At 38.3% G+C, this 14,401-nt stretch overlaps 1 protein-coding gene across 1 annotated transcript; it reads right to left on the bottom strand.

Moving 5' to 3' along the window:
* Nucleotides 1-11,037: 11,037 nt before the first annotated feature.
* LOC111144620 (olfactory receptor 10C1-like) lies at nt 11,038-12,000 on the bottom strand. Its single transcript, XM_022499012.1, has one exon. It carries the CDS (start codon nt 11,998-12,000, stop codon nt 11,038-11,040), a length of 963 nt encoding a protein of 320 aa, XP_022354720.1.
* Between the last annotated feature and the right edge of the window lie 2,401 nt (nt 12,001-14,401).

Raw genomic sequence — 14,401 nt, 5'->3', positions numbered from 1 at the left:
TACAGAGAGAGAGAGAGAGAGAGAGAGAATATAATCAGCCAGGTGAGCAGAATAAATCAGTACACTGGATTCTGTGTGTATTTTGGTCTGTTTTTAAGAAAACTAGATCCCAAAATTTTAAAGAAGGAAAAATTTATATATGTAAAAAATAAAGTTAAATACAATGAAAAGATAGTATGTAATTGTAAAAATGGATATTAAAAGACAAAAAACAACAGCAACAACAAAAGGAAGGGATGTAAACAGACAGGTTAACAGAATAGAGGAATACACTGTCTTCTGAGTGTATTTTGGTCAGTTTGTTAGAAGAAACTACACCTCAAAATTGTAAAGAAAGAAAAACATATATACAAAAATAAAATTAAATACATTGAAATGATAAAGTATACATGTAAAGATGAAAATTTAAAAAAAAGACTCAGAAAACAAAACAAAACAAAACAACAAAAAAGAACAACAAAAAAGAAACACTCCCCCCAACAAAAAGGAAGAAGAAAAAGGGGAAAAAAAGAAAAACGACAAAAAAGAGAATATGATCACACCGGTGAATAAAACAGAGCCATACACTAGATTTTGGATACATTTTGGTCTGTTAGAAGAAAGTGCATCCCCTACTGGGTATTCACCCCAAAGATACAGATGGAGTGAAAAGAAGGGCCATCTGTACCCCAATGTTGATAGCAGCAATGGCCACGGTCGCCAAACTGTGGAAAGAACCAAGATGCCCTTCAACGGACAAAAGGATAAGGAAGATGTGGTCCATGTACACTATGGAGTATGATGGCCTCCATCAGAAAGGATGAATACCCAACTTTTGTAGCAATATGGATGGGACTGGAAGAGATGATGCTGAATGAAATAAGTGAAGCAGAGAGAGTCAACTATCATATCGTTTCACTTATTTGTGGAGCATAACAAATAACATGGAAGACATGGGGAGATGGAGATGAGAAGGGAGTTGATGGAAATTGGAAGGGGAGGTGAGCCACGAGAGACTATGGACTCTGAAAAAACAATCTGAGGGCTTTGAAGGGGCAGGGGGTGGGAGGTTGGGGGATCCAGGTTGTGGGCATCAAGGAGGGCATGTATTTTTTTTAAAAGATTTTATTTATTTATTTTTTTATAGTTTTTTTTTTCAGCGTAACAGTATTCATTGTTTTTGCACCACACTCAGTGCTCCATGCAATCCGTGCCCTCTCCAATACCCATCACCTGGTTCCCCAACCTCCCACCCCCGCTCCTTCAAAACCCTCAGATTGTTTTTCAGAGTCCATAGTCTCTCATGGTTCACCTCCCATTCCAATTTCCCTCAACTCCCTTCTTAAGGAGGGCATGTATTGCATGGAGCACTGGGTGTGGTGCAAAAACAATGAATACACTTACACTGAAAAGAAATAAAAAAAAAAAGAAGAAAGTGCATCCCAAAATTGTAAAGAAAGAAAAACATGTATACAAAAATAAGATTAAATGAAGGCATAAAGTGTAACTGTAAAAATGAAAATTTAAAAAAAGATTTAAAAAAGGGGTTGATAAAGTAAGAAATTGGTTGAAAAAGGAAAGAGAAAATTAAAAAAAAAATAATGCTAAGCGACTAAAGAATCATGGTAAAAAGCCAGGAATTCAATGTGCTGTATTCCCCTAGTGCTGACGTTTTGCAATTCTCATTGGTAAACTTGGCTGGATGTTCTTGCTAATCTTCTGAGGGAGGTGCCTGTTGCATTGATTCTCAAGTGTCTTTGCCCCAGACAGAATTGTACCACCCCTTGCCATGGGCCAGGCTAAGTAATCTGTTCTGGTTTGCTCTGTGACCTTTGTTCCCTGGGGCTTTTCACACAGCTTTAGAGGATAAGAATGAAAATGGTGGTCTCCCAATTTCCGCCCCAGAGCTGAAAGTTGGGGCCCTCCTTTTCAGTGAGTCCTTGCAGAAAGTGGTCACTTTTCTTTTTTTAAAAAAAGTTTTTAAAAAATGTCATAATGTTATGTTAGTTACCATACAGTTCATTTTTAGTTTTTTTAATTTAATTTTTAAATTTTTTTTCTTGACTTATTTAAAAATTTTTTTTTAAAATTTATTTTCAGCATAACAGTATTCATTGTTTTTGCACCACACCCAGTGCTCCATGCAATCTGTGCCCTCTCCAATACACACCACCTGGTTCCCCCAACCTCCCACCCCCTGCCCCTTCAAAACCCTCAGATTATTTTTCAATGTCCATAGTCTCTCATGGTTCACCTCCTCTTCCAATTTCCCCCAACTCCCTTCTCCTCTCTAACTCCCCTTGTCCTCCATGCTATTTGTTATGCTCCACAAATAAGTGAAACCATATGATAATTGACTCTCTCTGCTTGACTTATTTCACTCAGCATCATCTCCTCCAGTCCCGTCCATGTTGCTACAAAAGTTGGGTATTCATCCTTTCTGATGGAGGCATAATACTCCATAGTGTATATGCACCACATCTTCCTTATCCATTCGTCCGTTGAAGGGCATCTTGGTTCTTTCCACAGTTTGGCGACCGTGGCCATTGCTGCTATAAACATTGGGGTACAGATGGCCCTTCTTTTCACTCCATCTGTATCTTTGGGGTAAATACCCAGTAGTGCAATGGCAGGGTCATAGGGAAGCTCTATTTTTAATTTCTTGAAGAATCTCCACACTGTTCTCCAAAGTAGCTGCACCAACTTGCATTCCCACCAACAGTGTAAGAGGGTTCCCCTTTCTCCACATCCCCTCCAACACATGTTGTTTCCTGTCTTGCTAATTTTGGCCATTCTAACTGGTGTAAGGTGGTATCTCAATGTGGTTTTAATTTGAATCTCCCTGATGGCTAGCGATGATGAACATTTTTTCATGTGTCTGATAGCCATTTGTATGTCTTCATTGGAGAAGTGCCTGTTCATATCTTCTGCCCATTTTTTGATATGATTGTCTGTTTTGTGTGTGTTGAGTTTGAGGAGTTCTTTATAGATCCTGGATATCAACCTTTTGTCTGTACTGTCATTTGCAAATATCTTTTCCCATTCCATGGTGTTGCCTCTTTGTTTTGTTGACTGTTTTGTTTGCTCTGCAGAAGCTTTTGATTTTGATGAATTCCCAAAAGTTCATTTTGGCTTTTGTTTCCTTTGCCTTTGGAGACATATCTTGAAAGAAGTTGCTGTGGCTGATATCGAAGAGGTTACTGCCTATGTTCTCCTCTAGGATTCTGATGGATTCCTGTCTCACATTGAGGTCTTTTATCCATTTTGAATTTAACTTTGTGTATGGTGTAAAAGAATGGTGGGGTAAATTTTTAAATTTTATTTTTTCAGTGTTCCAAGATTCATTGTTTATGCACCACACCTAGTGCTCCATGCAATCTGTGACCTCCATAATAACCACCAGCAGACTCACCCAATCCCCCACCCCCACCCTCCAAAACCCTCAGTTTGTTTCTCAGAGTCCACAATCTCTCATGGTTAGTTTTTGATGTAGTGATCACTTTTCTATTCATAGAGTTGCAGCTGTTCTTTTCCTAGATGTCCAGTTGAGTTCATACGTGTTTGGAATGATTTGATTGCTATCTAGCTGAATTCCTGGAACCAGATGAAATTAAGGTCTTCTACTCCTCTGCTAACTTGGACTCTACCTGTGGAATACTTCTGTGAATGGATATGATCATGAAAAGCTAAAAAAAAAAAAATCAACATAATATAATTAAGAAAGAAAGAAAAAGAAAAAAAAACCTACAAAAATTAATTGAGACTGCAAATCTTTTCAGCATAACAATTTACACTTCCACTAAGATTGAATGAGAAATTCATTGCTCCTCTTCCATCCAAGTGGTGTAGCAACATTGATCGAAATGTTGCCTACCTAAAATCATGAAAGTAGTTTTCTCAACTTGCAACTATTGAGAAGACTGCATTATTTTCCTCTTATTGTAACCTACTGCATAGTTACTGTGTCAGCAGATTTTCTGACTTGAAATTATACCTGTGCTCCTGGAATAAGCTGTACTTGTGATGTATTGTTTTTAGGATATTCCTTTGATATTTAATATAACCTTTTGATAATTATTGTAAAATTATATAAAACATAAAGCTATTTGGATTTTTAATGGAAATTGGCCAACAATAATAACATCACTTCTTATGTCATCTGTTGTGTTTTATGCGTCAAAGTTATGTTAGTCTCATAACATGAGTAACTTTCTATTTCCTACTAAATTTGGAGGAGATTAAATAAGCCTAGAGTTAATGGTTCTTTTGTTGTGGAAAAATAATCAGACCTGCTAGAGATCCAAGTGACACTCAGAGAAGTAGGAGAACTTGGGTTTATCTTATGCTGGTGGACACGGATGAGCTTGTGTTCAAGGTTCTGGGCCTCAGGCAATGGGGTTATAGGGCTTTTATAGGGGACTACTGGCAGTCAGGTTACAAGGACCATGCTGACTGCTGTTAGGTGGGTTTAAACTGGGAATGTGAGGGCTGCATTAGGTGGGAAGAGTAGTGCAGGGAGCCTGTGGCTGGAAGCCTGTTTACAGAAGCAGAAGTGGCTGGTAATCTCTTACTCCCGGTAGGACTTCCGATTATCTCTAGCTTATTGTTCATAACTTTCCATCTTCTGGGGCCTCCTGGCTGAGGGCTGCTGTGGGTAATTTTCCTCTTCACTTTGAGTTTTCAGAAGTCCCATAAAACAGATCCAGCCTTGTGATGCTAGGGGTATATTGTATGTTTTGATTCTGAAGTCATTTAAAAAATATTGTTTTATTCAAGCTTTTTCTTTCTTGGCTGAATTTTGATAATTTATATTTTTCCCAAGAAAATTATCCATTGCATTTAGGTTTTTAAGTTATTGGCTTACCATTCTTTTTAAAAATTTTTATTAATTTTTATTTTTATTATGTTGTGTTAGACACCACACAGTATATCATTAGTTTTTGATGTAGTGTTCCAAGATTTATTGTTGTATATAATACCCAGTGCCCCACTCAATCTGTGCCTTCCTTAATACCCATCACTGGGTTCACCTATCCCCCAACCTGCCTCCATTCTAAAACCCTCAGTTTATTTCTCAGAATCCACAGTCTCTAATGGTTTGTCTCCCACTCTGATCTCCCCCCTTCACTTTTCCCTTCCTTCTCCTAACATCCTCCATGCTATTCCTTATGTTCCACAAATAAGTGAAACCATATCATAATTGACTTTCTCTGCTTGACTTATTTCACTCACCATAATCCCCTCCAGTCCCATCCATGTTGATACAAAAGTTGGGTATTCATCCTTTCTGATGGGTGAGTAATATTCCATTGTATATATGAACCACATCTTCCTTACCCACTTATCTGTTAAAGGCCATTTTGGCTCTTTCCACAGTTTGGCTATGTGGACATTGCTGCTATGAATGTTGGGGTGTATATGGCTCTTCTTTTCACTACATCTACACCCAGTAGTGCAAATGCCAGGTCACAGGGTAGCTCTATTTTTAATTTTTTAAGGAACCTCCACACTATTTTCCAAAGTGGCTGCACCAACTTGCATAACCACCAACAGTGCAAGAGGGTTCCCCTTTCTCTACATCCTCTCCAACAATTTGTTGTTTCTTGTCTTGTAAATTTTTGCCATTCTAACTAGTGTAAGGTGGTATCTCAGTGTGGTTTTTTTTTTTAATTTTTAAATCATTTTTTAAAATTTATTTTCGGCATAACAGTATTCATTGTTTTTGTACCGCACCCAGTGCTCCATGCAGTCCGTGCCCTCTCTAATAACCACCACCTGGTTCCCCCAACCTCTCACCCCCCACCTCTTCAAATCCCTCAGATTGTTTTTCAGTGTGGTTTTGATTTGAATTTCCCTGTGGCTAATGATGGCGAACAGTTTCTCATGTGTCTGTAGCCATTTGTATGTTTTCTTTGGAGAAGTGTCTGTTTGTGTCTTCTGCCCAGTTTTTAACTTATTTGTTTTTTGGGTGTTGAGTTTGAGAAGTTCTTTATAGATCTTGGGTATCAGCCTTTTGTCTAGTGTCATTTGCATTCTTCCTGAAATAATGTCTTGTGTCATTAAATCTCTGTCATACTGTGTGTCACTCTATCTTAAAGATATTTACTCATGTAAACTGCCAGAGGTTTACTATTTTATTACTTTAATCAAAGAATCAGTTTTTTAAATTTATAAACACTATTACATTTGCTGTATAAGTGTTCTACTTCACTCATTTCTCCTTTTTTCTTTATTATTTTCTTTATTCTATTTTCTTTGGGTTTATTTTGCTCTTTCCTTAACTTTGTAACTTGAATGGTTAGTCTGTGTTCCTCCAACCAGCCTCTTTTCTCAATAAATGCATTTAAATCTATAATATCCCTTTAAGAACTGTTGCAAGCCACACATTTTTATATATGTTTTTGTTGAAGTTTAGTTATAAATGCTTTGCAAATTTAATTTCTTTTGATTCTGTAACTTGAAATTATTTAGGAATGTGATTTGTAGAATCCAAACTCATGGGATGTTTGACTATGATTTTATGAATGATATCTTCTTATGCTTATTATATTGTTATTGATTTCTTATTTTACTCTATGTGATCAGTGACTATAATCTGAGAAAAGTCCTTTAAAATAAAATTGTCATTTTCACCCAGTAGTTCTGAAAGATTTGCCCCATCTATCTGAAGGCTTGTTTTTTTCATTTAAGACCATAGATTGGAAATCACTCAAATTCATTTCATGGAGAAAACCCATGGGAAAAACACCAACTTATTTCAGCCTATCACAGATCAAAGATATATCTTGGAATGTCTGAGATAGCCACTAAAAGAATAATATACTAATGTATTGCTAAAAACTTGAAGGTGAGGAAGTGTCACATAAAACTATTTGATTAATTATAAAAATGTAATTACAATAGAAAAGTCAAGCAATAAATCAAATAGAAATCACATAGAAAAATAGTGGCTACCAACTCCAGAAATTATATAAATTATATAAATTATGTATTTAAATTATAGTGTATAAATTATATAAATGTAAATGGCCCAAACCATCCAAAGAAATATAAACATTTTCATATTTCTTTTTTTTTGGAGACTAAGATAAAAACTACATCTGAGGATGCAGCATAAAGGATACAAAAAGACATGCCCTTGATCGGGGCCAAAAGAAAGCTGGTACAGGCATGCTACTACTGGACGTAGGAGAGCTTAAGGGAAGAACTATTACCAGGAATAAGGAGGAAGTTTCATCCTGCTAAAATATTTAATCAACCTGGAAATTAAAATACTCCTGGACTTACATACATCCTGTAACATATCTTTGAATACAAAGCAAAAGCTGACAATTAATGAAGGCACTAGAGAAATCCACAGCCAGAATTGGATGAATCACTGGTAGAAAAGACACACACACACACAGGAGTGAGGCAGTATGCAGGAATTATGACCAACACAGCAGACTTCACCTCACAAGTACAGAGAGAACACCACAGCTAAAAAAATACATGGTCATTTCTCACTCACACACAGAACCTCCACAATAGGCTGGCCATGTAGTGAATGACAAAGCAAGTCTGAATGCATTTTGGAGTTAAATGCATACAAGCATTTTATCTGAGAAAAGAAAAGATAAAATCAGTAACACATAATGGACAAAGTATGACTGTTCTTCATGTGTGAACACTTCAGGCATAGTAAACACAAGTAGGATAACATGAGATAAACCCAGGGATACAGCAAGTAAACATGAACATTTATCAACATCACACCAATTTTGTTTCAAATATTTCCTCCCATAGTTTTTTTTTTTTTTGCTGTAATTTTTAAAAGTAAATTCCAGACATCATATTATTGCAAATATATGTAATTTAGAATGAAAATGAACAATACTTCCTAATTATAATCCATCAGCCCATGTTTCTGCTTTCTTATCTGTCTTAAAAAGGTCTTTTTATCTTTGGTTTGTTCAAATCGGGATCCATAAATTTCCACACCTTGCATTTTGTTGGTATGTTTGTTATGTGTGGAGGTGTCCTGTAAGGGGTAGGTCCATGATGTCTGTGATCTCTGCAGCTAACACTGCACTCTGCAGGCAGGAAAGCAGGAAATGCAGGAAAGCAGCCCCTAGGCAGTTTGTCAGTGAGGGATGGTTGGGCTTCAATTACACCTTATTTACACAAGCAAGCACCAGGTCAGGTCTGACCCTCTGCTGACAATTGGCAAACCAAGCCCAGCTTGGCCATTCTGTAAGGAGACAGGCTGACCTAGAGGGGCTGATGGTACGTTATGATTTTGCAGCTTGCTATAGAAAATAACTCTAAGAGTTATAAAATTAATACATTCTTTTTCAAACTCTCTCTCTCAGCCTGTATTTCCTTATTGTTCGGCCTTGGGCAACCTGGCTTTGATCTTCTGCTGGTTCATCCATTATTGAATCAAATAAACTTTTTAGCACATTCTAAAAATCTATTTGTTTGAAAATTTTGCTCTAAGAAAACATGCTTGTGACTGGATTTTCATGTAAACAGGAGCTAAACAGTAATGTGTGTACTTTCAAGATAGTAGGCATATATATTTAGGTTTTCTTTGGGATTATTGTTAAATATAAATCAGAAGTTACTGTTTATACTGCATATACTGATTAAAACCAAAAGATAGGCTTTCAAAAAAGAAAAAGAATATCACTCCTCCGAAAAAAATCTCACAAGTTAGAAAGAAGCCTGAACACCAGGGCTGTGCCTTATCAGCAGAGACATTCTATGGTCTTTTCACTCTTACTTATTCTGGGGACAGTGTACACAGGGAGTCAGAATTAATGGAATAAACTCTCCTGGAATCTGTGGCCGAGAACCATGGATCTTGCATCAGACCTTCTGTAACCAATGTTGGCTCTTACCGACTCCTGGGGGTGAGCAGCTTCTGCCTCTCTTCCTTGGGCTCCACGAGGGTAGAATGAGAACAATAGTATCTGGGTGGTTTTCAAGATCAAATATTAGACAAACATTGAAGGAGCCTGAGCTGCCCTTTCATGTATTTAGAATCCAGTAAATGGTGGTTATCCTATGGTCGGTGCTGCTGTCAGAGCTGGTGCTCAGGAGAATGCACTCCAAGGCCTCTTGGAAATAGATGGCACAGGGTTTGAGAATCAAAGTTAGCAAATAATTTCTCCCTTATTAACATTCAGGAGGATTTAATAGAGAAAATATGGAGGGTAAATTAATTCATGACAATGTAGATATTTAAAACAAACATTAAATGTTCTAGAAGATGCATTTTTCATACTTTTTATATTTTCAACATAATCTGTCATGAGAAGGGACTTCAGTGCATGTGTGTGCATGTGTGGGTGGCAGAAAAAAAGGGCTAAATTAAATAAATATTTACATTGGTTATTCTTGCATGGAAGGAATATAAATGAATTAAAGTTTAATTTGTACATTTTTATATGTTTTATACATTTGCTCTGAAGAGCACGTATTATATTTAATAGAAATGTCCACAAATATTTTAACATTTATATTATACATAAATTATGTGTTTGAATGAATTTGGTAGTTCTTGGTAAAATAGGGATATCTGGCAAAATGCACATTGTGGTCATTAGTTAATATCACCATTATCCCCTAATAGAATCATCACATCTTTTGATCTTTTCCTGCTAATTGATATTTAGATCTCAAACAAAACTGCATGTCTTTACAGTGTATAACATGATGATTTGATACGCACATGTGTTGCGAAATGATTATATTAACACGCCCCTTGCCTCGCAGAGATTATGTGTGTGGTGAGAACACTTAAGATCTACTCTCTCAACACACATCAAAAGTACATACAGCATTGCTAACTAGGGGACCAGGCTGTCCATCACACTCAGGACTGTCCATCGTACACAGTGATTAAGTCATAGACCTCTGCTCTGTCCCATTACAGCTACTACATGAGCAGATACCAACTCCTCACAACCCACAGCACCTCCCTGAGAACTAGGTGCTCACATTCCAGGCAATGCCTCTCTAGATGCTTACAGCTCATTTCCCTTCAGAGCAAGTGTATGGATGATTTCAAAACATATGGAGCCAGATTCCATTTGCATATATGCAAATTTTGTAAATTACACAAAAATATTTTAATTATATATGTTAATTATTTTTGGTTCATTATTCTCCTTCTTGAATTTAAATATGATTTTCTCTTTAAAAAGATTTTCACCGTGGAGACTTTTGATAAAAATTTCCCACTTTTTTCCTTTAATTTTCTGCAAAAAATGCCTCTGGAATGTGTTTGCTTTTTTTTATATTTAAATATTTTTATAGTACATGCAACTCACAGAAAGAATTAATTCTATATCATTGTAATGATAATTAAGGTAGAAGTGTTTAAAATATTTTTTTTTTGTGGAAAGAAATAATGTGCTCCATGGAGTTATTAGGGAATTGAGAGTCATGTGGGACAGACATATGTGGGAACACTGTCTCCAGAGACCAGGGCAGATTCACAGGAGACACTCAGGGGCTAGAAAATGCCTAAGAATAAAGAATGAGAATTTGCCAGACTTCTAAGATATAATCTGGCAATGTATACAGCAAGCCTAGACTGACATATTTTAGAAAACCTGTCTAGTATTGGACTCACCTATCAAAATTCTTTGGTAGCCAACTTCCTTCCAGAATTTGGCAATCAGCAGTTTGACTGTGACTACAGAGGTGTCTCCAAAATTACAGCTACTATTATTTTATTTATTATTTTTTTAAGATTTATTTGACAGAGAGAGAGAGAGATCACAGGTAGGCAGAGAGGCAGGCACAGAAAGAGGGGGAAGCAGGCTCCCCGCTGAGCAGAGATCCCGATGCAGGGCTCGATCCCAGGACCCTGAGATCATGACCTGAGCCGAAGGCAGAGGCTTAACCCACTGAGCCACCCAGGCACCCCTACAGCTACTATTATTAAAGAAGGTCCTCACAAAATAGGTTGCAGAGAGCATACTGCAGAGATCAGTTTTGTTTTCTTTCTTTACTCCTGGGTTGTGTGTGCATTTTTTCAAAAAGCAGATTTGCATGGTCCTCTGGGATCTACCCATGAGTCAAAACTTTCTTCTTACCCAGGGTTCTCTGGAGAGCTGCCTTGACCTCCTTGTTCCGTAAACTATAGATGATGGGATTGAGCATGGATGTCACCACTGTGTAGAACAGAGATAGGAGTTTATCTATTCCTGGTGAATGGCTGGCCTTTGGTCTCAAGTAGGTGATAGACCCAGAACCATAGAAGAGCGTCACTACAAGCAGGTGGGAAGAACAGGTGGAAAGAGCTTTACGGCGGCCCTCAGGGGAGGGCATGATCAACACAGCAGCTAGGATCCTTCCATAGGAAGCAATGATTAGTAAAAATGGACTGGAAATGCAAAGAATGGCCACAACAAAAACTGCGGCCTCATTATGGGATGTATCACCACAGGCAAGAGCCAGGATAGGGGGAAGGTCACAGAAGAAGTGGTCTATTTCACAGGGGCCACAGAAGTTCAAGGAGAAAATGTAGTTGGTCTGGCCCAAGCCTACCATGCAACCCACTCCCCAGGAAATGACTGCCAACTGGGCACACACCCCACGGCTCATTCGTGTTGCATAGTGGAGAGGGGAGCATATGGCCATGTAGCGGTCAAAAGCCATGGCTGCCAAAAGACAGCACTCGCTGATAGCAAAAAATATGAAGAAAAACATCTGTGTAGCACACCCCTCCCGGGAGATCCCCCGGGTCTCACTCACAAGGCTCTGCAGCATCTTGGGTATGACTGAGCACGTGTAGCCAATCTCTAAGAGAGACAGGTTGGCCAGGAAGAAGTACATGGGTGTGTGGAGGACTGAGTTGGTCCAGATGGCAAGGGCTATGAGGGCATTTCCCGTGAGGGAGGATAAAAACATGAGGAGGATGAGGGTGAATAAAAGGAAACACTGTTCTTTGACCTCAGAGAACTTGGCAAACATGAAGTACTTGACAGACAGACTGTTGTCCTGCCACAAGGAGCAGCTGAGGTTCATGACCTGGGGAAGAGGACAGCAAGGAAAATGCCATTCAGCTATAAATGCAAATCTCTATATTGCTTTTTAAAAAAATCTTTAAAATTTATTTTCAGCGTAACAGTATTCATTGTTTTTTGCACCACACCCAGTGCTCCATGCAATCTGTGCCCTCTCTAATACCCACCACCTGGTTCCCCCAACCTCCCACCCCCACCCCTTCAAAACCCTCAGATTGTTTTTCAGAGTCCATAGTCTCTCATGGTTCACCTCAGCTCTATATTGCTTTTAATGAGCTCTAGTAAGTCAGAGAGATACACTTCTTACCTGCAATTTTAAAATTCAAAACACACGTCTTCATACCTTTACCAACCAAATCCTGTTCTGTGTTCACAAAGCCAGGGGATCCAATAAAAAATACATCTAGTCACCAAGCATAAAATTGAAAAAAAAATTAACATCAGCTCAATTCTGTCTTCATTTCTTCCTTTAATCAATCATCAAATACTGCCAGATGAAGGTCCTCTCACACCTGTCCTTTTCTTCCTGTTGCTGTTGTCACTGAATTCATTCAGCAGGTGCTTATTGAGAACAGAGTACTCTGCATTTACTGCTGTGGGTCCCGAGATTTCACAACAATAACAACAAAACCCCACAAAAACACACCATTTCTCCCCAAATGAAACTTATTTAGTGAAAGAAAGCAGAAATTAAGTGGGTATTCAATGAATAAAGAATGGCTCTAATGCAAAGTATTAAAGCCAGGTGTGTCCTGGGGACTGGGTGTTGGAAGGGGGCTTGGAGCATGGAGAAGCAGGAGCCCAGGTGTGAGGATCCCCACACCCACTCACACCATGTCTACACTGCATGCTGATTTCACTGCTCAAGATGACAAGTTTCTTTACCTTTAATACTTCTCATATGCCAGCCTTTCCCCATCATGGGGTTCTTTGCTAAATGGAAATTACCATTTTCTTCAAGTTCAAATTCAAATGTATTAATGTAATTCATGAAAATCCATGGATTGACTCATTGATTATTGATGAAACTTTGATCTTATCCCTTAATAAAGGACTTCATGTTACAGTATTTCCAACTACACACACACTAGCAGCCTCCAGAGTGTGTCATGCTTGCACAGATTTCATTCTCTTTGTGCTCTTTTTCTTGCAGGGACTTGACATCTGCCTCCCTGATTGTCCACCCAGTCACCTGCCCAGTGCACTCAGATTGCAGGATGGCATCTTCTCCTCCCTGGAAATGTCTTCCCCATGCCTGCTCTGCCTTGTCCCCATACTATGTGTGGGTATGCCCCCAGTGTGTTCCCACAATTTGGTAACCTCCATAAGCACACTCACACCTCTCAAGGACAATCAATTGCTCATTTCTTCCTGAGCATAGCCTCAGACACAGACACAGAGATCAGGATTGTATTTTTTACCTTTTCTTGCCATTATACTCACCACCATTACCAGTGAGTAAGTTCTCTTGTAACAAGGAAATGCTGGAATGCTAAGCTTTATTCTGGCTGCTGGAACACCTGCCCAGGGGTGCCGAGGCTATTTTCTGAAGTTAAGTGTGATAAAGCTCATCTCTGTCAGATGTCCCAAATGTGAGAGTTATTTGTCTTTCAACCTAATACATTCCTGACAAAGCATTCCTTGTTCTTTTTGTGGGTGTACTGCCATTCGGCTTGTTCTTTTGGAATATTATCAAGCAAGATTCTACACAATGTTTGCCATGAAAAGGGAAGAATAAGGAGGAGGTTGGGTGTCCATTGCTCTGGATGCCATCTGTTTATTAGCATAACTGGAGACCATGTTTATCCTACATTTGCTCAGAACACATCACTGTTTATTCCACAGTAACATTTGATGCCAGTGTATATAAAACACAAAAGTATGCTTTTTGAGGTTCCAAGTTACTATGAGTAGACAAGTATATTAGGTGTATTCACAAAAACATATGTACAAAAAAATTGCATATGCACATATATCTGTACCTCCACACAGAAACACACACATGCAATTCCATACTGAGTAGCATAGGGATTAAGAGTATTTTGGAGATACTCTATCTGGGTTCAAATCCAAATACAGCCATCTAATGCTGGGTCAAAGTTAACTTTACTTAAACTACGTGTTTCTTCAGTTTTCCCACTTATAAAAGGAGGTGATAGTGGTATGTCCCTAATGGTGTTGCTATGAGGATTAAGTGAGTTAATTCCCATAAAAGCACTTAGAAAAGTGACTCTGTATGCAGTAAGTATTGGTCATCATCATGCCTGTGTCCACGTTTATGTTACCATAGATTTCCTTCATATAATCCCTCTTGGGGAATTAAAAAAATTTTTTTTAAATTTATTTTCAGCGTAACAGTATTCATTGGTTTTGCACCACACCCAGTGCTCCATGCAATCCGT

Source organism: Enhydra lutris, unplaced genomic scaffold (assembly GCF_002288905.1).
Source record: "Enhydra lutris kenyoni isolate GAN:26980312 unplaced genomic scaffold, ASM228890v2 scaffoldscaffold11, whole genome shotgun sequence".
In the NCBI taxonomy this organism is placed as follows: domain Eukaryota; kingdom Metazoa; phylum Chordata; class Mammalia; order Carnivora; family Mustelidae; genus Enhydra; species Enhydra lutris.
The sequence above is the reverse complement of the archived record's forward strand: the minus strand, read 5'-3'. Positions and strand labels throughout refer to the sequence as shown.